General features: G+C 45.8%; 1 protein-coding gene across 3 annotated transcripts in view; it reads left to right on the top strand.

The window, feature by feature from the left end:
- vps50 (VPS50 EARP/GARPII complex subunit) overlaps window positions 1–27,535 on the top strand; it is a 240,066-nt gene that overhangs the window by 2,411 nt on the left and 210,120 nt on the right. For all 3 annotated transcript variants that reach the window (XM_071375172.1, XM_071375173.1, XM_071375171.1), the window contains exon 3: window positions 20,541–20,663. In XM_071375172.1, coding sequence (XP_071231273.1) covers window positions 20,541–20,663 — 123 coding nt within the window. The remainder of the gene's footprint in view (window positions 1–20,540; window positions 20,664–27,535) is intronic.

Genomic DNA, 27,535 nt, shown 5'->3' with positions numbered 1-27,535 from the left:
CTGTGTCATATCCATTGAATGAACAGCTTAGGTTTTGAGACCACTGAAAAGAGATAGGCTATTACATTTCGGTCTTCGGTTTAGCCAGGGTCTCCTCCTGACTGAAGGCAATTTGGTAAGAAACACTTTAGGAGTCACATTCTTTATGTAACCACTGTATTTCAGCCCGACGTTACATTCCTTATCTAGTCTCGCTGGTCCTTCAGGGGCTGTTGCATCATTTTTCTACATCACACTACAAAGAAGCCAATTGTTGGAAAGATGGAAGTTGGTCATTCACCAAACGACACTCCTCACGTCAAGGATAACAATCCGAATAATGCCTAGCTGTACTGCCGAGGCAGTATTGCAGCAGTTTGGTCGGGAGAATGAGCCATTGCTTAGAAAATGCAATCAGTCACAGTTAGCCATGAGGGGCTACATTTGTCATTAGCCACTAGTTCTGAGTGCGAATTCAATTTGTAAAGAGTGTTCGAACCAAATAACAAAATGCCCTGTTTATAATGTTAGTCACTCTTTGGGAGACCTACAAGCCACTCTCCTTGACGTTTCTGTGTATTTTTGACCTTCTATGAGCTCCAGCTGAATAGAACTTGGAATGTGACCAACCCCATTATCCACCATGCAGGGTGATTCAAGAAATACGTTTCATTTCCTCTGTTCGAAGCCTGTTATTGACGGCCGCAGCTTATTTTCTCCTACCTGTGTGGGCAGCAGACTCATGGTCTGAAAGTTGCCTGCTGACCTCTAAAAGGTGCAGATCCATTTTGGCTGTCAAGGTTTAGGCCTAGCCTACGTGGAAGATGTCACACTGAACAAAGGCAGTGACAGGGTGTGTCCAAAATGGCACCTTATTCCTTTTATAGTGCCATATTTTTAACCATATTTACAGAGTCATTTTTTATTATGTAATTATTTTCCCGTTTGTCATTTTTATTTAGCTTTTCGTGTCATACATTCATTCCATTTTAAATAAATTAAAATAACATTTTGTTTGTCACATTCTTCGTAAACATCAGGTGTAGACTAACAGTGAAATGCTTACTTATTCAACAATGCAGAGTTAGATGGTAAAATAAATAATTAAAATGGTGACACGAGGAAAAAATACACAGTGAATAACGAATACAAATTTATATAAATAGCATGACTATATATAGGGAGTAGAAAATAACATGGTTATATATAGTAAGTACCAGTACCGAGTCTATTTGCAGGGGTATGAGGTAATTGATGCACAGTAGATATACTGTACATATAGGTAGGGATAAAGTGACTAGGCAACAGGATATATAATAGACAGTAGCAGCAGCGTAGGTGGTGTGTGTGTGTGTGTGTGTGTGTAATGCTGTAGATGGAGTGGAGATTTTCTTTTCTCCACCTCCCTTCATCCTAAACACACTTGCTTGTGATACGATTGCATAGAAAGAAAACTACACCAAATCACCTGCTTGAACAAAGTGTTTTTATCATCTTATTCTTGAGTTTTGTTGAAGGGTAGAGGATGAAAGAGATTATAGCTGGGACAATACCAGTGTCGCGTTAATTGTTAGTGTCGTGGCAAGAAAACATAACGCAAAGCGGGCACATTTTGGAAACAAACATCATTATGTTGTCGTCCAGAGTCACATTTATTTCCCAAGCTATAGCACGCAATTGTTTTACAAAAAAGCAGGGATTTAAAGTACCGAAGAGTTTGGTTTGCTTCGTGTTTTAATTTATATATTTGAATTTGTTTATGTATTTCGTGGTATCCAATTGGTAGTTAGTCTTGTCCCATCGCTGCAACACAACCCAGCCAAGCCGCACTGCTTCTTGACACAACGCCCGCTTAACCCGGACGCCAGCCGCACCGATGTGTCGGAGGAAACACTGTACTCCTGGCGACCGTGTCGGCGTGCATTGCGCCCGGCACGCCACAGGAGTCGCTAGTGAGTGCGCAATGGGACAAGAACATCCCTGCCGGCCAAATCCTCCCCTAACCCGGAGCACGCTAGGCCAATTGTCCGCAGCCCCATGGGTCTCCCGGTCACAGCTGGCTGCGACAGAGCCTGAACTCGTGGCACAGCTAGCTCTGCACCACTCCGGTGGCCCTTGTGTTAAAATTTTTGCCATGGAAAAAACATTGCGATACTGGTATTGTCACAGGCCTTAAATAGATGCTTCAAACCGTCTGCTCTCTATCCCTAAGGATCCATGCTGTTCCTTCAAAATGATTAGCTCTGGAAGGAAAATATCAATTAATTATGAGGAGTCTAGTCAGCCTAAACACACACAGACACAAACAACACTTAGGCTAACTTAATTCACAAACAATAAAGTTTTACGTAGAGCCTAGTCTACAAGCCTAGTAGGGGAAAATGCTGTTGACTACAGATGGCTTCTTACAGTAACTGATTTCAACACTTTCAGGTTTTGTCACATTAAGATAACACGCATTTGTATGCAGCGTGACCAGTCGGATAAAGAACGCCAGGGGAAAAGCAGTCATGATTAGTGCTAGTCTCTATAAGGGCTTTCCTGACTCTGATAGATCAAATGGCGGTGGACTAACAGGATTACATCCTGGTACTTTACTGTATATTGAAGAACCAGGGATTTTTATGCCATTGGAATCCAAACAGTGTTTTTTTTGCCAAACATCCGCCATTGCCCCTGCCACGCCTACCACCTAAGCCCCTTGATCCAGAACTGCGTCTGGAACAGTCACGGCTCCTTCCAAGCATGTTGGGTGATTGATGGGCTTGCCCCTCTCTCTTGCCTCAGTGCCCAATGAAATGTTGTACACACTACACCTGTAAGCTTCCCACTGGTCAATTTAATGTCTATTCCACGTTGGTTCTACGTAATTTCATTGAAATTACATGGAAACATGGGTATGTCCTTACGTTATTTGTATTTAATTATTATGGATCCCCACTCTTCTTGGGGTCCAGCAAAATTAAGGCAGTTTATACATTTTTAAAAACATTACGATACATTCACAGATTTCACAACACACTGTGTGCCCCTACTCCACCACTACCACATATCTACAGTACAAAATCAATGTGTATGTGTGTGTATGCATGTGTCTGTGCCAATGTTTGTGTTGCTTCACAGTCCCCGCTCTTCCATAAGGTGTACGCCTTGCAAAAGTATTCATCACTCTTGGCATTTTTTTCCTATTTTGTTGCATTACAACCTGTAATTTAAATAGATTTTTATTTGGATTTCATGTAATGGACATACACAAAATAGATAATAAAAAAATAAAATAATTTGTTTCAAAAAATTCTAATAAAAGAAAAATGGTGTGTGCATATGTATTCACCCTCTTTGCTATGAAGCCCCTAAATAAGATCTGGTGCAATCAATTATCAATTACCAATCACATAATTAAAGTTCACCTGTGTGCAATCTAAGTGTCACATGATCTGTTCTGAAAGGCCCCAGAGTCTGCATCACCCCTAAGCAAGGTGCACCACCAAGCAAGTGGCACCATAAAGACCAAGGAGCTCTCCAAACAGGTCAGGGACAAAGTTGTGGAGAAGTACAGATCAGGGTTGGGTTATAAAAAAATATCTGAAACTTTGAACATCCCATTGAGCACCATTAAATCCATTATTAAAAAATGGAAAGAATATGGCACCACAACAAACCTGCCAAGAGAGGACAGCTCACCAAAACTCACGGACCAAGCAAGGAGGGCATTAATCAGAGAGGCAACAAATAGACCAAAGATAACCCTGAAGGAGCTGCAAAGCTCCACAGCGGAGATTTGAGTATTTGTACATAGGGCCACTTTAAGCCGTACACTCAGTGGCCAGAAAAAATACATTGCTTAAAGAAGAAAATACGCAAACACGTTGGTGTTTGCCAAAAGGCATGTGGGAGACTCCCCAAATATATGGAAGAAGGTACTCTTGAATTGAACTTTTTGGCCATCAAGGAAAACACTAAGCCTGGTGCAAACTCAACACCTCTCATCACCCTGAGAACCCCATCCCCACAGTGAAGCATGGTGGTGGCAGCATCTTGCTGTGGGTATGTTTTTCATCAGCAGGGACTGGGAAACTGGTCAGAATTGAAGGAATGATGGATGGCGCTAAATACAGGGAATTTCTTGAGGGAAACCCGTTTGTCTTCCAGAGATTTGAGACTGGGACGGTGTTAAATAGTCATCCACCCTCAAGTTCTGCTTTTTTGTCTTATTTCTTGTTTGTTTCACAATAAAACATATTTTGCATCTTCAAAGTGGTAGGCATGTTGTGTAAATCAAATGATACAAACCCCCCAAATATCAATTTTAATTCCAGGTTGTAAGGCAACAAAATAGGAAAAATGCCAAGGGGGTGAATACTTTCGCAAGCCACTATTTTTCAGTTTTTTAAAATCAAAATTTACTGCTTGCATCAGTTACTTGATGTGGAATAGAGTTCCATGTAGTCATGGGTCTATGTAGTACTGTGTGCCTCCCATAGTCTGTTCTGGACTTGGGGACTGTTGTCTTGTGGGGTCTGCATGGGTGTCCGAGCTGTGCGCCACTAGTTCAGACAGACGGCTCAGTGCATTCAACATGTCAACGCCTCTCATGAATAAATCTCATAAAAAGAAGTAGTGATGAAGTCCAATGTCTCCTCCACTTTGAGCCAGGAGAGATTGACATGCATATTATTAATATATATTTGCTCTCTGTGTACATCCAAGGGCCGGTCGTGCTGCCCTGTTCTGAGCCAATTGCAATTTTCCTAAGTCCCTTTTTGTGGCACCTGACCACACTACTGAACAGTTGTCCAGGTGTGACAAAACTATGCCCTGTAGGCCCTGCCTTGTTGATAGTGCTGTTAAGGTAGAGCAGAACTTTATTATGGACAAACTTCTCCCCATCTTAGCTACTGTTGTATCAATATGTGTTTTACATATTTATTTCACCTTTATTTAACCAGGTAGGCTAGTTGAGAACAACTTCTCATTTACAACTGCGACCTGGCCAAGATAAAGCAAAGCAGTGTGACACAAACAACACAGAGTTACACATGGAATAAACAAACATACAGTCAATAATACAATAGAACAAGTATATATAGAGTGTGCAAATGAGGGAGGTAAGGCAATAAATAGGCCATAGTGGCGAAATAATTACAATATAGCAATTAAACACTGGAGTGATAGATGTGCAGAAGATGAATGTGCAAGTAGAGATACTGGAGTGCAAAGGAGCAAAATAAATAACAGTATGGGGATGAGGTAGTTGGATGGGCTATTTACAGATGGGCTATGTACAGGTGCAGTGATCTGTGAGCTGCTCTGACAGCTGGTGCTTAAAGTTAGTGAGGGCGATATGAGTCTCCAGCTTCAGTGATTTTTTTGCAGTTCGTTCCAGTCATTGGCAGCAGAGAACTGGAAGGAAAGGCGGCCAAAGTAGGAATTAGCTTTGGGGTTGACCAGTGAAATTGACCATGACAGTTTACAATCCAGGGTTACTCCAAGCAGTTTAGTCACCTAAACTTCCTCAATTTCCACACTTACTTATTACAATGTTTAGGGTTTAGTGAATGATTTGTCCCAAATACAATGCTTTTAATTTGAGAAATATTTAGGACTAACTTATTCCTTGCCACCCACTCTAAAACGAATGAATAGCTTTGTTAAGTGTTGCAGTCATTTCAGTCGCTGTAGTAGCTGCCATGTATAGGGTTGAGTCATGTGCATACATAGACAAGCCAGTGACATGTCATTAGTAAATCTTGAAAAAAGGGGCCTAGATAGCTGCCCTGGGGAATTCCTGATTCTACCTGGATTATGTTGGAGAGGCTTCCATTAAAGAACACCCTCTGTGTTCTATTAGACCGGTAACTCTATCCACATTATAGCAGGGGGTGTAAACAGCCCCCACAATCTTTTTTTCATCAATTTCTCTTAGCCAATCATCAGTCATTTGTGTAATTGCTGTGCTTGTTAAATGTCCTTCCCTATAGGCATGCTGAAAGTTTGTCAATTTTGTTAACTGTAAAATAGCATTGTATCTGGGCAAAAGTTTACTGAGCTTCAAGTTCCTTGGTGTCCAGATCACTAACAAACTAACATGGTCCAAGCACACCAAGACAGTCGTGAAGAGTGCACGACAAAACCTATTCCCCCACAGGAGACTGAAAAGATTTGGCATGGGTCCTCAGATCCTCAAAAGGTTCTACAGCTGCACCATCGAGAGGATCCTGACTGGTTGCATCACTGCCTGGTATGGCAACTGCTCGGCCTCCGACCGCAAGGCACTACAGAGGGTAGTGCTAACGGCCCAGCACATCACTGGGGCCAAGCTTCCTGCCATCCAGAACCTCTATACCAGGCGGTGTCAGAGGAAGGCCCTAAAATTTGTCAAGCACTCCAGCCACCCTAGTCATAGACTGTTATCTCTGCTACCGCACGGCAAGCGGTACCGGAGCGCCAAGACTAGGTCCAAGATGCTTCTAAACAGCTTCTACCCCCAAGCCTCCTGAACATCTAGTCAAATTGCTGCCCAGACTATTTGCATTGCCCCTCTCCCCCTCTTTACACCACGGCTCCTCTCTGTTGTCATCTATGCATTTTCACTTTAATAACTCTACCTACATGTACGTGCTACCTCAACTAACCGGTGCCCCCGCACATTGAATATGTATCAGTACCCCCCTGTATATAGTCTCGCTATTGTTTTGTTTTTTACTGCTGTTCTTTTTTAATTACTTGATATTTTTATCTCTTATTCTTATCTGTATTTTTTGAATCTCCATTATTGGTTAGGGGCTCGTAAGTAAGCATTTCACTGTAATGTCTACACCTGTTATATTCGGCGCATGTTGGAGTTTATTTAATTTTTTACATGGACAGTGCACATTAATCAACGTTTCAGTAAAAGTGCCGGTTTTAGCCAGCCGGCTAATTTTCAACCACAGTCCCTGGGCAGGTTATTAAAAGCAATTATAACACAGACAATGAGCAGTGAGCACAATGTGACTAATACAATTTGATTTGATGTTTGTAATGGGCTGATTGGTTGGCTATTTGAGTCAGTAAAGGGGGCTTAGGTAGGGGAATGACCCTCCAAGCCTGGGGGCACACTTTCTAGTAGGCTTAAATTGAAAATATGGCAAATAGGAGTGGCAATATTGTACGCTATTATCCTCAGTAATTTTCCATCCAAGTTGTCAGACCCCGGTGGCTTGTCATTGTTGATAGACAACAATCAATTTTCACCTCTTCCACACTCACTTTACGCAATTCAAAATTACAAATCTTTCATAATTTGGTCAGATAAACTTGGATGTGTAGTGTCAGCGTTTTGTTGCAGGTATGTCATGCTTAAGTTTGCTAATCTTGCCATTAAAAAAAAGTAATTGGCAATATCAGTTGGTTTTGTGATGAATGAGCCATCTGATTCTATTAAGGATGGAAATGAGTTTGCCTTTTTTCCTAAAATGTCATTTTTAGGTGCTCCAAAGCTTTTTACTGTCCTTTTTACTCCTTTGTCATTTATCTTTGTTTCATAGTGTAGTTTCTTCTTCTTTTTATTCAGTGTAGTCACATAATTTCTCAATACGTTCTCCAATGGGTTGTGCAGCTAGACTTATGCCTGAATACTTTTTATTTTCTATGGGTCACATTCTATCTAGCTTGACCTTTTAATGAGTTTGGACAGATGTGATACAAGGAGCAGAGAGAGGGGAAAAGAGGTTCATATTTTTACTTTCTACCCCCTATCCACACACCTATTCCAGGGACTACTGTATGAATTGGCATTGCTGCTTGGAGAAAAGATCAAACCAAGTGGGGTGGGGGGGTCAAACTAGATCCATCCAGGCCTATAAAAGACTGTGGTTCAAACCATACTAGTCACATAGCTCAAACTGGTTTGGGTGTGGTTCAAACCATACTAGTCACATAGCTCAAACTGGTTTGGGTGTGGTTCAAACCATACTATTTACATAGCTCAAACTGGTTTGGGTGTGGTTCAGACCATACTATTCATCTACGGTACCAGTCAAAAGTTTGGACACCTACTCAATTCAAGGGTTTTTCTTTTATTTGTACTATTTTCTTCATTGTAGAATAATAGTGAAGACATCAACACTATGAAATAACACATGGAATCATGTAGTAACCAAAAAAGTGTTCAACAAATCAAAATATATTTTTGATTCTTCAAAGTAGCCACCCTTTGCCTTGATGACAGCTTTGCACACGCTTGGCATTCGCTCAATCAGCTTCACCTGGAATGCTTTTCCAACAGTCTTGAAGGATTTCCCACGTATACTGTGTATTTGTTGGCTGCTTTTCCTTCACTCTGCGGTCCAACTCATCCCAAACCATCTCAATTGGGTTGAGGTTGGGTGATTGTGGAGGCCAGGTCATCTGATGCAGCACTCCATCACTCTCCTTGGTCAAATAGCCCTTACATAGCCTGGAAGTCCTGTTGAAAAACAAATGATAGTCCCACTAAGCGCAAACCAGATGGGATGGCGTATTCCTGCAGAATGATGTGGTTGTGTGCTGTTAACTCTAAGGAACTTATCCTCTGCAGCAGAGGTAACTCTGGGTCTTCCTTTCCTGTCTCGGTCCTCATGAGAGCCAGTTTCATCATAGCGGTTTTTGCGACTGCACTTTAAGAAGCTTTCAAAGTTCTTTACGTTTTCCACATTGATTGACCTTCAGTCTCGACCTATATACACCATTCATTTCCTTTCAAATTCATGAAGGGAAGTGAACAATTGCACACTAGAAGGAGAGATAATTAGGATGTACCCTCTAGTGGTGCGTGGGTCAGCTGTTTGTTCACACGCACCATCCTGCAATTTCTAATCAAATCAAGTTTATTTTATATAGCCCTTCGTACATCAGCTAATATCTCGAAGTGCTGTACAGAAACCCAGCCTAAAACCCCAAACAGCAAGCAATGCAGGTGTAGAAGCACGGCGGCTAGGAAAAACTCCCTAGAAAGGCCAAAACCTAGGAAGAAACCTAGAGAGGAACCAGGCTATGAGGGGTGGCCAGTCCTCTTCTGGCTGTGCCGGGTGGAGATTATAACAGAACATGGCCAAGATGTTCAAATGTTCATAAATGACCAGCATGGTCAAATAATAATCAGGAGTAAATGTCAGTTGGCTTTTCATAGCCGATCATTAAGAGTATCTCTACCGCTCCTGCGGTCTCTAGAGAGTTGAAAACAGCAGGTCTGGGACAGGTAGCACGTCCGGTTGACAGGTCAGGGTTTAATACCCACCCACCCGCAACCGCCGGACTAGACACTGCGTGTATAAAACATTTGGAACATCTTCCTAATATTGGCCTCAATTCGTGGGGGCATGGACTCTACAAGGTGTCAAGTGTTCCACAGGGATGCTGGCCCATGTTGACTCTAATGCTTCCCACAGTTGTCAAGTTGGCTGGATGTCCTTTGGGTGGTGGACCATTCTTGATACACACTGGAAACTGTTGAGCTTGAGAAACCCAGCAGCGTTGCATTTCTTGACACAAACCGGTGCACCTGGCACTTACTACCATACCCTGTTCAAAGGCACTTAAAGATTTTTCCTTGCCCATTCACCCTCTGAATGGCACACATAAGCAGTCCATGTCTTAAGGCTTAAAAATCCTTCTTTAACCTGTCTCTTCCCCTTCATCTACACTGATTGAAGTGGATTTCACAGGTGACATCAATAAGGGATAATAGCTTTCACCTGGATTCACCTGGTCAGTCATATTGTTTTGTACATTCAGTGTATATGATATGCATTTGTCAGATATACACTGTGTACAAAGGTATGTGGACACCCCTTCAAATTAGTCAATTCGGCTATTTCAGACAAACCCGTTACTGACAGGTGTATAAAATTAAACACCGGAGCAGAAGGCAGATGTTTTACGTGCCCCCAACCAATTGTTTTTTTTGTTCGTTTATCTGCATTGTTGAACTTTTTTTCCTCTTTTTGCACATAATGTTGCCGCTACCATCTCTTATGACCAAAAATAACTTATAGACATCGGGACTGCGATTACTCACCACGGACTAGCAGAATCCTTTTTCTTCTTTCACGACTGACGAGCCCGAGGTGGAGGATATACGGCTCCCTCGGGAACAGGCCCCGAACCCAGTGATCTGCATGAAGAGGAGGTGGAGAAAGAGAGGCCGGAAGGCGGGCTGCCTTCTGAGAAGTCGGAGGCGATCAAATAAACCCCCACTTCCCTCAATTCTGCTAGCAAACATGCAATCTTTGGACAATAAGATGGACAAGTTACTGGGAAGATTAAACTACCAACAGGACATTACAAACGGTAACATCTTATGCTTCACGGAGTCATGGCTGAACGGCGACAATATCAACATACAACTGGCTTGGTTATACATTGTACCGGCAGGATAGAACAGTGGCGTCTGGTAAGACAAGGGGCGGTGGTCTATGTATTTTTGTAAACAACAGCTGGTGCACAATATCTAAGGAAGTCTCGAGCTATTGCTCGCCTGAGGTAGAGTTTCTCATGATAAGCTGCAGACCACACTACCTACTGAGAGTTTTCATCTATATTCCTTGTAGCTGTTTACATACCCCCACAGTCAGAGGCTGGCACTAAGATGGCATTGAATGAGCTGTATTCCGCCATAAGCAAACAAGAAAATGCTCACCCAGAGGCGGCGCTCCTAGTACCTGGGGACTTTAATGCAGCGAAACTTAAATCAGTTTTTCAAAATTTCTATCAGCATGGTAAATGTGCAACCAGAGGGAAAAGAACTCTGGACCACCTATACTCCACACACAGAGATGCATACAAAGCTCTCCCTCGCCTTCCATTTGGCAAATCTGACCATAATTCCATCCTCCTGATTCCTGCTTACAAGCAAATATTAAAGCAGGAAGCACCAGTGACTAGATCAATAAAAAAGTGGTCAGATGAAGCAGATGCTAAGCTACAGGACTGTTTTGCTAGCATAGACTGGAATATGTTCCGGGATTCCTCCAATGGCATTGAGGAGTACGCCACATCTGTCATTGGCTTCATCAATAAGTGCATTGATGATGTCGTCCCCACAGTGACAGTACGTACATACCCCAACCAGAAGCCATGGATTACAGGCAGCATCCGCACTGAGCTAAAGGCTAGAGCTGCCGCTTTCAAGGAGCAGGACTCTAACCCTGAAGCTTATAAGAAATCCTGCTATGCCCTCCGACGAACCATCAAACAGGCAAAGTGTCCATAGAGGACTAAGAGTCGTTCTACTCCGGCTCTGACGCTCGTCCGATGTGGCAGGGCCCGCAAACCATTAGACTACAAAGGGAAGCACAGCCGAGAGCTGCCCAGTGACATGAGCCTACCAGACGAGCTAAATAACTTCTATGCTCACTTCAAGGCAAATAACACTGAAATGTGTGATCACGCTCTCCGCTGCCGATGTGACTAAGACCTTAAGACAGGTCAACATTCACAAGGCCGCAGGGCCAGACGGATTACAAGGACGTGTACTCCGAACATGCGCTTACCAAATAGTGTCTTCACTGACATTTTCAACCTCTCCCTGACTGAGTCTGTAATACCAACATGTTTTAAGCAGACCACCATAGTGCCTGTGCCCAAGAACACTAAGGTAATCTGCCTAAATGACTACTGACCTGTAGCACTCACGTCATGAAGTGCTTTGAAAGGTTGGTCATGGCTCACATCAACACCATCATCCCAGAAACCCTAGACCCACTCCAATTTGCATACCGCCCCAACAGATCCACAGATGATGCAGTCTCTATTGCACTCCACACTGCCCTTTCCCACCTGGACAAAAGGAACACCTATGTGAGAATGCTATTCATTGACTTCAGCTCAGCGTTTAACACCATAGTGCCGTCAAAGCTCAACAATAAGCTAAGGACCCTGGGACTAAACACCTCCCTCTGCAACTGGATCCTGGACTTCCTGAATGGCCACCCCCCAGGTGGTAAGGGTAGGTAACAACACATCCTCCACGCTGATCCTCAACACAGGTGCCCCTCAGGGGTGCATGATCAGCCCCCTCCTGTACTCCCTGTTCACTCATGACTGCACGGCCAGGCACGACTCCAACACCATCCTTACATTTGCCGATGACACAAAAGTGGTAGGCCTGATCACCGACAACAATGAGACAGCCTATAGGGAGGAGGTCAGAGACCTGACCAGGTGGTGCAAGGACAACAACCTCTCCCTCAATGTGATCAAGACAAAGGAGATGATTGTGAACTACAGGAAAAAGAGGAACGAACACTCCCCCATTCTCATCGATGGGGCTGCAGTGGAGCAGGTTGAGAGCTTCAAGTTCCTTGGTGTCCAGATCACCAACAAGCTAACATGGTCCAAGCACACCATGACCGTCGTGAAGCGGACACGACAAAACCTATTCCCCCTCGGGAGACTGAAAAGATTTGGCATGGGTCCTCAGATCCTCAAAAGGTTCTACAGCTGCACCATCGAGATCATCCTGACTGGTTGCATCACTACCTGGTATGGCAACTGCTCGGCCTCCGGCCGCAAGGCATTACAGAGGGTAGTGCGACCAGCCCAGTACGTCACTGGGCTGGCCAAGCTTCCTGCCATTCAGGACCTCTATACAAGGCGGTGTCAGAGGAAGGCCCTAAAATGTGTCAAACACTCCAGCCACCCTAGTCATAGACTGTTCTCTCTGCTACCATATGGCAAGTGGTACCGGAGCGCCAAGTCTAGGTTCAAGAGGCTTCTAAACAGCTTCTACCCCCAAGCCATAAGACTCCTGAACAGCTAGCAAAATGGCTACCAAGACTATTTGAATTGCCCCCCCCCCCCCCCCCCCCTTCTTCACACCACTGCCACTCTCTGTTGTCATCTATGCATAGTCACTTTAACGCTACCTACATGTACATACTACCTCGACTAACCAGTGCCCCCCGCACATTGACTCTGTACTGGCACCCCCCCTATATATATTATTTTTTACTGCTGCTCTTTAATTACTTGTTACTTTTATCTCTTATTCTTATATGTATTTTTTTGAAACTGCATTGTTGGTTAAGGGCTTGTAAGTAAGCGTTTCACTGTAAGGTCTACACCTGTTGTATTCGGCGCATGTGACCAATACAATTAGATTTTTGATCTCCATATACAAATAGATAATAGATCATTGGAAGTTGAATGGCCTTACTGAAGAGCTCAGTGATTTTCAACGTGGCACCGCCATAGGATGCCACCTTTCCAACAAGGAAAGGTTTGTGAAATTTCTACACTGCTAGAGCTGCCCCTGTCAGCTGTAATTGCTGTTATTGTGAAGTGGATACGTCTAGGAGCAACAATGGCTCAGCCGCAAAGTGTTAGGCCACACAAGCTCACAGAACGGGAACGCCGCGTACTGAAGCGCTTAGCACGTCTGTCCTCGGTTGCAACACTCCCTACCGAGTTCAAAAACTGCCTCTGAAAGCAACGTCAGCACAAGAACTGTTCTTCGGGAGATTCATGAAATGGGTTTCCGTGGCCGAGCAGCCGTACACAAGCCTAAGATCACCATGTGCAATGCCAAGCGTCGGCTGGAGTGGTGTAATACTCACTCCCATTGGACTCTGGAGCAGTGGAAATGCGTTCTCTGGAGTGATGAATTATGCTTCACCATCTGGCAGTCCGACGGACCACTCTGGGTTTGGCGGATGCCAGGAGAACGCTACCTGCCCCAACTGTAAAGTTTGGTGGAGGAGGAATAATGGTCTGGGGTTGTATTTCATGGTTTGGGCTAGTGCTACAGCATAAAAAACCTACAACAAATGCTACAGCATTTAATACTACAGCATAAAATGACATTCTAGACAATTCTGTGCTTCCATCTTTGTGGCAACAGTTTGGGGAAGGCCCTTTCCTGTTTCAGCATGACAATGCCCCTGTTCACAAAGCAAGGTCCATACAGAAATGGTTTGTCAGGATTGGTGTGGAAGAACTTGACTGGGCTGCACAGAGCACTGACATCAACACCATCAAACACTTTTGGGACGAATTGGAACACGGACTGCGAGCCAGGCCTAATCGCCAAACAGCAGTGCTCGAACTCACGAATGTTCCATCATCTAGTGGAAAGCCTTGCCAGAAGAGTGGAGGCTGTTATAGCAGCAAAGTGGGGACCAACTTCATATTAATGCCAATGATTTTGGAATGAGATGTTCGACGAGTACGTGTCCACATACTTTTGGTCATGTATTGTACATCTAAACCTAGCAAAAAAAGAAACGTCCTCTCACTGTCAACTGCATTTATTTTCAGCAAACTTAACATGTGTAAATATTTGTTTGAACATAACAAGATTCAACAACTGAGAGCCAAACTGAACAAGTTCCACAGACATGTGACCAACAGAAATGGAATATTGTGTCCCTGAACAAAGGGGGGGTCAAAATCAAAATTAACAGTCAGTATCTGGTGTGGCCACCAGCTGCATTAAGTACTGCAGTGCATCTCCTCCTCATGGACTGCACCAGATTTGCCAGTTCTTGCTTTGAGAGGTACCCCACTCTTCCACCAAGGCACCTGCAAGTTCCCGGACATTTCTGGGGGGAGTGGCCCTAGCCCTTACCATCCGATCCAACAGGTCCCAGACAATCCCATTGAGCATGAGATCCGGGCTCTTCGCTGGCCATGGCAGAACACTGACATTCCTGTCTTTCAGGAAATCATGCACAGAACGAACAGTATGGCTGGTGGCATTGTCATGCTGGAGGGTCATGTCAGGATGAGCCTGCAGGAAGGGTACCACATGAGGGAGGAGGATGTCTTCCCTGTAACGCACAGCGTTGAGATTGCCTTCAATGCCAACAAGCTCAGTCCGATGATGCTGTGACACACCGCCCCAGAGCATGAGGGACCCTCCACCTCCAAATCGATCCTGCTCCAGAGTACAGGCCTCGGTGTAACGCTCATTCATTCGACAATAAACACGAATCTGGCCATCACCCCTGGTGAGACAAAACTGCGACTCGTCAGTGAAGAGCACTTTTTGCCAGTCCTGTCTGGTCCAGCGACGGTGGGTTTGTGCCCATAGGCGACGTTGTTGCCGGTGATGGCTGGTGATGACCTGCCTTTACAACAGGCCTAGAAGCCCCCAGTCCAGCCTCTCTCAGCCTATTGTGGACAGTCTGAGCACTGCTGGAGGGATTGTGCGTTCCTGGTGTAACTCGGGCAGCTGTTGTTGCCATCCTGTACCTGTCCCGCAGGTGTGATGTTTGGATGTACCGATCCTGTGCAGGTGTTGATACACGTGGTCTGCCACTGCGAGGACGATCAGCTGTCTGTCCTGTCTCCCTGTAGCGCTGTCTTAGGCGTCTCACAGTATGGACATTGCAATTTATTGCCCTGGCCACATCTGCAGTCCTCATGCCTCTTTGCAGCATGCCTAAGGCACGTTCACGCAGATGAGCAAGGACCCTGGGCTTCTTTCTTTTGGTGTTTTTCAAAGTCAGTAGAAAGGCCTCTTTAGTGTCCTAAGTTATCATAACTGTGACCTTAATTGCCTACCGTCTGTAAGCTGTTAGTGTCTTAACGACTGTTCCACAGGTGCATGTTCATGAATTGTTTATGGTTCATTGAACAAGCATGGGAAACAGTGTTTAAACCCTTTACAATGAAGATCTGTGAAGTTATTTGGATTTTAATGAATTATCTTTGAAAGACAGGGTCCTGAAAAAGGGACATCTTTTTTTGCTGAGTTTATGTAATGTCAGATATACAGTACCTGCCTCCTTGGGATGTATTGCAGAGGCTTATGGAGTTGTCCTATTGACATTTTCGGGAACTGATCTTTTTTTTGCCTGATAGGTTTCTTCTTATAACTTCTGACACTTTGGTAGGGTATTTGTTAGTCAACTTGTCTATAATTAGATACATGCCGCTTCTCTTCTGTTATTAATTGTAGCCCTAGAAGACTAAATAAACCCTTGCTCACCAGAATGTCATCAATGAATGCTTCAATCTAGTTGACTTCTGGAAAGTTTATTTTTCTCTCTCTGCTTCTTTCGCGGCGCAAAGATGTTTAGGGACCGGGGAGATAATGCAATGACTCTAAAGAAACTAAAGATTTTATTTGCAAAATGTCTAAATTACATCTGTTAGACCGGTTGTAAGACAATATAATGCTGTTTCAACGACCCAACATGTTTCTGATAAGATTTCAGTTCTGCTTGGATATATATTTTATGTGGTTGAAATACTATCAGCTTTTATGATGCTGATAAAGACAGTACCTCTACAGACGGTATCTAACTGCACATTCACATTCTCTCAAGATGCTGAAAGAAAGAAATCATGTTTCTCCACTCTTGTTCCTGAGTAAAAATGTAGCCTACAATTGGTGTATCATTTTACTGCAGGAGTTAATATTAAGGTTATGTGGGAGGTTATAGACCTACAGTCAGTGTCCAGTTTTCAGTTTCCATTGAACCCATCTGAACAGTAGGCTACAGTTCCCTTCATGTGCCATAGGCCTATTTTGAAGTCCCCGTCTTGTGACTGTCAAATTTGTATAACACCTCAATTATCACGTAACATATCATCCTCTTTTCCAAACATGACTTTTCTGGTCCTCCCTTCTCTTTATTTTCAACTCTCCATTTTGCAGCTTTTCTATTATTGAATTCAATTCCGACATTGTCTTTTTGCCTCAGTGGATCAACATTAACTTTTTCTACCGGTTCCCTAAAGCATTTGGCGATTGGCATGTAGGCTATTTGGCGCGTGTACAGTTATAAGTCCTGAAGCTTAGGTTTACGCACTAATGCCAGAAATGTAGCCTATAGATATAAATTGCACAAGAATTCTACATTTATGGATTTTTTAATGGTATTGTTTTCTCCTCATTCAACCTGCCACCTGCCCTTCATCCACTATTTAATGACCATAAACCCACCCACGCTTCATCCACTATTTAATGACCCTAAACCCACCTGCCCTTCATCCACTATTTAATGACCCTAAACCCACCCGCCCTTCATCCACTATTTAATGACCCTAAACCCACCCGCCCTTCATCCACTATTTAATGACCCTAAACCCACCCGCCCTTCATCCACTATTTAATGACCCTAAACCCACCTGCCCTTCATCCACTATTTAATGACCCTAAACCCACCCGCCCTTCATCCGCTATTTAATGACCTTAAACCCACCCGCCCTTCATCCACTATTTAATGACCCTAAACCCACCTGCCCTTCATCCACTATTTAATGACCCTAAACCCACCCGCCCTTCATCCACTATTTAATGACCCTAAACCCACCTGCCCTTCATCCACTATTTAATGACCCTAAACCCACCTGCCCTTCATCCACTATTTAATGACCCTAAACCCACCTGCCCTTCATCCACTATTTAATGACCCTAAACCCACCTGCCCTTCATCCACTATTTAATGACCCTAAACCCACCTGCCCTTCATTCACTATTTAATGACCCTAAACCCACCTGCCCTTCATCCACTATTTAATGACCCTAAACCCACCTGCCCTTCATCCACTATTTAATGACCCTAAACCCACCCGCCCTTCATCCACTATTTAATGACCCTAAACCCACCCGCCCTTCATCCACTATTTAATGACCCTAAACCCACCTGCCCTTCATCCACTATTTAATGACCCTAAACCCACCCGCCCTTCATCCACTATTTAATGACCCTAAACCCACCCGCCCTTCATCCACTATTTAATGACCCTAAACCCACCCGCCCTTCATCCACTATTTAATGACCCTAAACCCACCCGCCCTTCATCCACTATTTAATGACCCTAAACCCACCTGCCCTTCATCCACTATTTAATGACCCTAAACCCACCCGCCCTTCATCCACTATTTAATGACCCTAAACCCACCTGCCCTTCATCCACTATTTAATGACCCTAAACCCACCTGCCCTTCATCCACTATTTAATGACCCTAAACCCACCTGCCCTTCATCCACTATTTAATGACCCTAAACCCACCCGCCCTTCATCCACTATTTAATGACCCTAAACCCACCCGCCCTTCATCCACTATTTAATGACCCTAAACCCACCCGCCCTTCATCCACTATTTAATGACCCTAAACCCACATGCCACTCAGATATAACTGCCAGGACTGCGAGTCAACCCGTACTTCTACAGTACTGACTGTTCCATGTAGGTTAGTTCTCTGATCCACCACCAGGTGTCCCTCTGGCATCATGTGTACTGCAGAGCTGAACATCTTCACCATTTACCTCACCATCAAACTGACCAGGTGTCCCTTTGGCATGGTGTACTGCAGAGCTGAACATCTTCACCATTTACCTCACCATCAAACTGACCAGTGTCCCTTTGGCATGGTGTACTGCAGAGCTGAACATCTTCACCATTTACCTCACCATCAAACTGACCAGGTGTTCCTCTGGCATCATGTGTTCACCTGGCTTCTGACACTCACCAAGAAGGAACCCCTTTTGTCTTCTGCTGGGTTTTCTCTCTGCATTCAATGACCACTTCAGCCGAACAGCCTTTGCTTCTTTGATTAGGCTCATTAAACAGCCTACTTTTAGGTGCAAATGGCTTTTGAATTTTTGTTTCTCCCCATATTGAGAAGGAGGAACGGCACGATGAGACTTTTTTTAATTTGGACAGAGGAGGATCATTGTTTCATTTTAATCCATCAACGTGAACGTGATCAAAGCTTGATGATAGTTGTTAGATGTCTCTGCTCTGCAGAGTTTAGGGATAGGCTAATGTTTAGGCTGTGTTTGTGCCTGTGGAGGGAAGAGATGCTTGGAGCCCAGAAATGAGTCATTCACCTAGGTTGATTTTGTTGTCTTGAATATATTTTTAAAGTCATGGTGAGAGAGAGTGGGACAAACAGAAAGAGGAAAAGGCAGAGTTCAGAGAAGGGCACTATCAATTTGGGGTACCTGAGAGATGAATCACTTCTGGCCTTTTTCTTATTTTCTCTTTACCAGTATCCCTCCCTCCATAATTTTCCACCCACCCCCTCACTAGGGATGCTGAGCTCCAACGGTCCGCTCACCCACACACTCCATGTTGGCTCCTGCTGTGTTCTCCCTACACAGCCTCAAATGTGTCAGACCTGCACAGCACGCCTTCAAAACACATACCAGGACGGGACGATACCAGGACGGGACGATACCAGGATCGCAGTATTTGTTTTCCATGGCAAAAAATGAAAACACGAAGCAGACCTCCCTGTTTGGTCCTTTAAAAACCTGCTGTATGTCAAATATTGTGTTCTATAACTTGGAAAATAAATACATGTGCCGCAGGGATGATGTTTGTTTCCAACATTAGGGCTGTTTTCCTAAAGAGATTTCATTCGCTTTGTGTATTGTTTCCATACTCACGAGTATCGTGATACTGGTATAGTCCACGCACGCACGCACGCACACACGCACACGGGTGGTACTCATTCCTCTGTAATATTCCCCTGTAATTTGCCTCTGATTCGTCTTTAATTTGTATTTATTATGGATCCCCATTAGCTGCTGCCAAGGCAGGATTAAGGCAGTTATACCATTTTAAATACATTACAATACATTCACAGATTTCATAACACGCCTCTCATTCCTCTCTAATTTGCCTCTTTCCTCTGCTTCGCATCTGCTTCTTCTGTGATTCGCCTCTGATCCCTCTCTGATTCCTTCGCCCCCGATTCCCTTGTAATTCGCCTCTGATTCGCCTCTGATTCCTCTGTATTTTGCCTCTGATTCCGCTGTAATTCGCCTCTGATTCCTCTGTAAATCGCCCCTGATTACCTTGTAATTCGCCTCTAATTTGCCTCTGATCCCCCTCTGATTCCTCTAATTCGCCCTTGATTCCCTTGTAAATCGTCTTTAATTTGCCTCTGATTCCTCTAATTCGCCCCGGATTCCCTTGTAATTCACCTCTAATTTGCCTCTGATTCCTCACTTTTACTGGAAAAATCCGGTTTTGAAGATTTTTTCTCGACTAGGCAGGTGTTTTGATAATCAGTGCCTGAGATATAGGCCCATCTGTCACACCCTATCTCTTTGGCATGGTCAAATGGATGCTGTGAAGGTTATTGAAGAATATCCTAGCATCTTTCTTCCTCGATCAGTCCTTTTGCCTGCCATTGGGATGATTTACCCCCATTCCTCCTGGATACGTTTCAGCCTATTTCATAGCTGAATTTCTTTACTATAATGCATTATCCGTGTGTTGCACAGGCTTTGTCCTCTCAAATTGGGCAGCGTATCAATCTTCAAAGAGAGGATTGACTGAGAGCGGTATCTATTGATAAGGGCCTATATTCAGGCTCATTATGGGTCTGTGTAGAGTTCTCTCCAGGGAAACAGCCAGACAGGCTTAAATAAGAAGGTAATCTGTGGACTTCAGGAGCGAGAAACCCAATGGACAGGCTTTGGTTCCTAGAGAAATTCTGGAGAGTTGTTTTTTTCTCACAGAGCCTCCGTTTCCTCCCTTCCCACGAGGGTGTCCCAGCAACCGGGTGCTTTGCAGTCTTACTGATCTAACTGATGCATCAATTTCTCTTTCTCACCTCTCTCTGGTATCTCAGGAGGAGATGAGGGAGATGAGGGAGCAGCCCATCGACCCCCAGGCGGAGCAGGAGATCATTAACAGCATCCAGGAGGTCTACTACTCCAACGACTCCTTTGACATGGTGCAGCACGAGCTGGAGGTGAGTCAGTTAGTTAGGCCCACTGTTCACTACAGACCCAGAGGACACACCAAGCTGGAGGTGAGTCAGTTAGTTAGTTAGGCCCACTGTTCACTACAGACCCAGAGGACACAACAAGCTGGAGGTGAGTTAGTCAGTTAGTTAGGCCCACTGTTCACTACAGACCCAGAGGACACACCAAGCTGGAGGTGAGTTAGTCAGTTAGTTAGGCCCACTGTTCACTACAGACCCAGAGGACACACCAAGCTGGAGGTGAGTCAGTTAGTTAGGCCCACTGTTCACTACAGACCCAGAGGACACACCAAGCTGGAGGTGAGTTAGTTAGTTAGTTAGGCCCACTGTTCACTACAGACCCAGAGGACACACCAAGCTGGAGGTGAGTTAGTTAGTTAGTTAGGCCCACTGTTCACTACAGACCCAGAGGACACACCAAGCTGGAGGTGAGTTAGTCAGTTAGTTAGGCCCACTGTTCACTACAGACCCAGAGGACACACCAAGCTGGAGGTGAGTCAGTTAGTTAGTTAGGCCCACTGTTCACTACAGACCCAGAGGACACACCAAGCTGGAGGTGAGTTAGTTAGTTAGTTAGGCCCACTGTTCACTACAGACCCAGAGGACACACCAAGCTGGAGGTGAGTCAGTTAGTTAGGCCCACTGTTCACTACAGACCCAGAGGACACACCAAGCTGGAGGTGAGTTAGTCAGTTAGTTAGGCCCACTGTTCACTACAGACCCAGAGGACACACCAAGCTGGAGGTGAGTTAGTCAGTTAGTTAGGCCCACTGTTCACTACAGACCCAGAGGACACACCAAGCTGGAGGTGAGTCAGTTAGTTAGGCCCACTGTTCACTACAGACCCAGAGGACACACCAAGCTGGAGGTGAGTCAGTTAGTTAGTTAGGCCCACTGTTCATTACAGACCCAGAGGACACACCAAGCTGGAGGTGAGTTAGTTAGTTAGGCCCACTGTTCACTACAGACCCAGAGGACACAACAAGCTGGAGGTGAGTCAGTTAGTTAGGCCCACTGTTCATTACAGACCCAGAGGACACACCAAGCTGGAGGTGAGTTAGTTAGTTAGTTAGGCCCACTGTTCATTACAGACCCAGAGGACACACCAAGCTGGAGGTGAGTCAGTTAGTTAGGCCCACTGTTCACTACAGACCCAGAGGACACAACAAGCTGGAGGTGAGTCAGTTAGTTAGTTAGGCCCACTGTTCACTACAGACCCAGAGGACACACCAAGCTGGAGGTGAGTTAGTTAGTTAGTTAGGCCCACTGTTCATTACAGACCCAGAGGACACACCAAGCTGGAGGTGAGTCAGTTAGTTAGGCCCACTGTTCATTACAGACCCAGAGGACACACCAAGCTGGAGGTGAGTTAGTCAGTTAGTTAGGCCCACTGTTCACTACAGACCCAGAGGACACACCAAGCTGGAGGTGAGTTAGTCAGTTAGTTAGGCCCACTGTTCACTACAGACCCAGAGGACACACCAAGCTGGAGGTGAGTTAGTTAGTTAGGCCCACTGTTCACTACAGACCCAGAGGACACACCAAGCTGGAGGTGAGTTAGTCAGTTAGTTAGGCCCACTGTTCACTACAGACCCAGAGGACACACCAAGCTGGAGGTGAGTTAGTTAGTTAGGCCCACTGTTCATTACAGACCCAGAGGACACACCAAGCTGGAGGTGAGTCAGTTAGTTAGGCCCACTGTTCACTACAGACCCAGAGGACACAACAAGCTGGAGGTGACTCAGTTAGTTAGTTAGGCCCACTGTTCACTACAGACCCAGAGGACACAACAAGCTGGAGGTGAGTCAGTTAGTTAGTTAGGCCCACTGTTCACTACAGACCCAGAGGACACACCAAGCTGGAGGTGAGTTAGTCAGTTAGTTAGGCCCACTGTTCACTACAGACCCAGAGGACACAACAAGCTGGAGGTGAGTCAGTTAGTTAGTTAGGCCCACTGTTCACTACAGACCCAGAGGACACACCAAGCTGGAGGTGAGTCAGTTAGTTAGTTAGGCCCACTGTTCACTACAGACCCAGAGGACACACCAAGCTGGAGGTGAGTTAGTCAGTTAGTTAGGCCCACTGTTCACTACAGACCCAGAGGACACAACAAGCTGGAGGTGAGTCAGTTAGTTAGTTAGGCCCACTGTTCACTACAGACCCAGAGGACACACCAAGCTGGAGGTGAGTTAGTCAGTTAGTTAGGCCCACTGTTCACTACAGACCCAGAGGACACACCAAGCTGGAGGTGAGTTAGTCAGTTAGTTAGGCCCACTGTTCACTACAGACCCAGAGGACACACCAAGCTGGAGGTGAGTCAGTTAGTTAGGCCCACTGTTCACTACAGACCCAGAGGACACACCAAGCTGGAGGTGAGTTAGTTAGTTAGGCCCACTGTTCACTACAGACCCAGAGGACACACCAAGCTGGAGGTGAGTCAGTTAGTTAGTTAGGCCCACTGTTCATTACAGACCCAGAGGACACACCAAGCTGGAGGTGAGTCAGTTAGTTAGGCCCACTGTTCACTACAGACCCAGAGGACACACCAAGCTGGAGGTGAGTTAGTCAGTTAGTTAGGCCCACTGTTCACTACAGACCCAGAGGACACAACAAGCTGGAGGTGAGTCAGTTAGTTAGTTAGGCCCACTGTTCACTACAGACCCAGAGGACACACCAAGCTGGAGGTGAGTTAGTCAGTTAGTTAGGCCCACTGTTCATTACAGACCCAGAGGACACACCAAGCTGGAGGTGAGTTAGTCAGTTAGTTAGGCCCACTGTTCACTACAGACCCAGAGGACACACCAAGCTGGAGGTGAGTCAGTTAGTTAGTTAGGCCCACTGTTCACTACAGACCCAGAGGACACACCAAGCTGGAGGTGAGTTAGTCAGTTAGTTAGGCCCACTGTTCACTACAGACCCAGAGGACACAACAAGCTGGAGGTGAGTTAGTCAGTTAGTTAGGCCCACTGTTCATTACAGACCCAGAGGACACACCAAGCTGGAGGTGAGTTAGTTAGTTAGTTAGGCCCACTGTTCATTACAGACCCAGAGGACACACCAAGCTGGAGGTGAGTTAGTCAGTTAGTTAGGCCCACTGTTCACTACAGACCCAGAGGACACACCAAGCTGGAGGTGAGTTAGTCAGTTAGTTAGGCCCACTGTTCACTACAGACCCAGAGGACACACCAAGCTGGAGGTGAGTCAGTTAGTTAGTTAGGCCCACTGTTCACTACAGACCCAGAGGACACAACAAGCTGGAGGTGAGTTAGTCAGTTAGTTAGGCCCACTGTTCACTACAGACCCAGAGGACACAACAAGCTGGAGGTGAGTTAGTTAGTTAGTTAGGCCCACTGTTCACTACAGACCCAGAGGACACAACAAGCTGGAGGTGAGTCAGTTAGTTAGTTAGGCCCACTGTTCACTACAGACCCAGAGGACACACCAAGCTGGAGGTGAGTTAGTCAGTTAGTTAGGCCCACTGTTCATTACAGACCCAGAGGACACAACAAGCTGGAGGTGAGTCAGTTAGTCAGTTAGGCCCACTGTTCACTACAGACCCAGAGGACACACCAAGCTGGAGGTGAGTCAGTTAGTTAGGCCCACTGTTCACTACAGACCCAGAGGACACAACAAGCTGGTGAGTTAGTTAGTTAGGCCCACTGTTCACTACAGACCCAGAGGACACAACAAGCTGGAGGTGAGTCAGTTAGTTAGGCCCACTGTTCATTACAGACCCAGAGGACACAACAAGCTGGAGGTGAGTTAGTTAGTTAGGCCCACTGTTCACTACAGACCCAGAGGACACAACAAGCTGGAGGTGAGTTAGTTAGTTAGGCCCACTGTTCACTACAGACCCAGAGGACACAACAAGCTGGAGGTGAGTTAGTTAGTTAGGCCCACTGTTCACTACAGACCCAGAGGACACAACAAGCTGGGAGGTGAGTGCAGTTAGTTAGTTAGGCCCACTGTTCACTACAGACCCAGAGGACACACCAAGCTGGAGGTGTCAGTGTCAGTCCAGTAGTCAGTTTAGGCCCACTGTTCACTACAGACCCAGAGGACACAACAAGCTGGAGGTGAGTTAGTCAGTTCAGTTTAGGCCCACTGTTCACTACAGACCCAGAGGACACACCAAGCTGGAGGTGAGTTAGTTAGTTAGTTAGGCCCACTGTTCATTACAGACCCAGAGGACACACCAAGCTGGAGGTGAGTTAGTCAGTTAGTTAGGCCCACTGTTCACTACAGACCCAGAGGACACAACAAGCTGGAGGTGAGTTAGTTAGTTAGTTAGGCCCACTGTTCACTACAGACCCAGAGGACACACCAAGCTGGAGGTGAGTCAGTTAGTTAGGCCCACTGTTCACTACAGACCCAGAGGACACACCAAGCTGGAGGTGAGTCAGTTAGTTAGGCCCACTGTTCACTACAGACCCAGAGGACACACCAAGCTGGAGGTGAGTCAGTTAGTTAGGCCCACTGTTCACTACAGACCCAGAGGACACACCAAGCTGGAGGTGAGTCAGTTAGTTAGTTAGGCCCACTGTTCACTACAGACCCAGAGGACACACCAAGCTGGAGGTGAGTTAGGCCCACTGTTCACTACAGACCCAGAGGACACACCAAGCTGGAGGTGAGTTAGTTAGTTAGTTAGGCCCACTGTTCACTACAGACCCAGAGGACACACCAAGCTGGAGGTGAGTCAGTTAGTTAGTTAGGCCCACTGTTCACTACAGACCCAGAGGACACAACAAGCTGGAGGTGAGTTAGTTAGTTAGGCCCACTGTTCATTACAGACCCAGAGGACACACCAAGCTGGAGGTGAGTTAGTCAGTTAGTTAGGCCCACTGTTCACTACAGACCCAGAGGACACACCAAGCTGGAGGTGAGTTAGTCAGTTAGTTAGGCCCACTGTTCACTACAGACCCAGAGGACACACCAAGCTGGAGGTGAGTTAGTCAGTTAGTTAGGCCCACTGTTCACTACAGACCCAGAGGACACACCAAGCTGGAGGTGAGTTAGTCAGTTAGTTAGGCCCACTGTTCACTACAGACCCAGAGGACACACCAAGCTGGAGGTGAGTTAGTTAGTTAGTTAGGCCCACTGTTCATTACAGACCCAGAGGACACAACAAGCTGGAGGTGAGTCAGTTAGTTAGTTAGGCCCACTGTTCACTACAGACCCAGAGGACACACCAAGCTGGAGGTGAGTTAGTTAGTTAGTTAGGCCCACTGTTCATTACAGACCCAGAGGACACACCAAGCTGGAGGTGAGTTAGTCAGTTAGTTAGGCCCACTGTTCACTACAGACCCAGAGGACACAACAAGCTGGAGGTGAGTTAGTTAGTTAGGCCCACTGTTCATTACAGACCCAGAGGACACACCAAGCTGGAGGTGAGTTAGTTAGTTAGTTAGGCCCACTGTTCATTACAGACCCAGAGGACACAACAAGCTGGAGGTGAGTTAGTTAGTTAGGCCCACTGTTCACTACAGACCCAGAGGACACACCAAGCTGGAGGTGAGTCAGTTAGTTAGGCCCACTGTTCATTACAGACCCAGAGGACACACCAAGCTGGAGGTGAGTCAGTTAGTTAGGCCCACTGTTCACTACAGACCCAGAGGACACACCAAGCTGGAGGTGAGTCAGTTAGTTAGGCCCACTGTTCACTACAGACCCAGAGGACACACCAAGCTGGAGGTGAGTCAGTTAGTTAGGCCCACTGTTCACTACAGACCCAGAGGACACACCAAGCTGGAGGTGAGTTAGTCAGTTAGGCCCACTGTTCACTACAGACCCAGAGGACACACCAAGCTGGAGGTGAGTTAGTTAGTTAGTTAGGCCCACTGTTCACTACAGACCCAGAGGACACACCAAGCTGGAGGTGAGTCAGTTAGTTAGTTAGGCCCACTGTTCACTACAGACCCAGAGGACACAACAAGCTGGAGGTGAGTTAGTTAGTTAGGCCCACTGTTCATTACAGACCCAGAGGACACACCAAGCTGGAGGTGAGTTAGTCAGTTAGTTAGGCCCACTGTTCACTACAGACCCAGAGGACACACCAAGCTGGAGGTGAGTTAGTCAGTTAGTTAGGCCCACTGTTCACTACAGACCCAGAGGACACACCAAGCTGGAGGTGAGTTAGTCAGTTAGTTAGGCCCACTGTTCACTACAGACCCAGAGGACACACCAAGCTGGAGGTGAGTTAGTTAGTTAGGCCCACTGTTCATTACAGACCCAGAGGACACAACAAGCTGGTGAGTTAGTCAGTTAGGTCTACAGTACAGTGTATGCTGCAGCCTAAACAAAACACTACATAAAGAGAGATCTAAGACCACAGCATGGTAGCAACACATGACAACAACATGGTAGCAACACAACATGGCAGCAGCACAACATGGTAGCAGCACAACACATGGTACAAACATTGGGCACAGACAACAGCACAAAGGGCAAGAAGATAGAGACAACAATACATCACGCGAAGCAGCCACAACTGTCAGTAAGAGTGTCCATGACTGAGTCTTTGAATGAAGACATGGAGATTAAACGGTCCAGTTTGAGTGTTTGTTGCAGCTTGATCCAGTCGCTAGCTGCAGCGAACTGAAAAGACGAGCGACCCAGGGATGTGTGGGGACCTTTAACAGAATGTGACTGCCAGAACGGGTGTTGTATGTGGAGGATGAGGGCTGTAGTAGATATCTAAGATAGGGGGGAGTGAGGCCTAAGAGGGTTTTATAAATAAGCATCAACCAGTGGGTCTTGCGATGGGTATACAGAGATGACCAGTTTACAGAGGAGTATAGAGCACAGTGATGTTTCCTATAAGGAGCATTGGTGGCAAATCTGATGGCAGAATGGTAAAG

The sequence above is a fragment of the Salvelinus alpinus genome, chromosome 29 (genome assembly GCF_045679555.1).
Source record: "Salvelinus alpinus chromosome 29, SLU_Salpinus.1, whole genome shotgun sequence".
NCBI classification, from domain to species: domain Eukaryota; kingdom Metazoa; phylum Chordata; class Actinopteri; order Salmoniformes; family Salmonidae; genus Salvelinus; species Salvelinus alpinus.
Note: the sequence above shows the minus strand (reverse complement) of the source record. Positions and strands in the feature narration are given on the sequence as shown.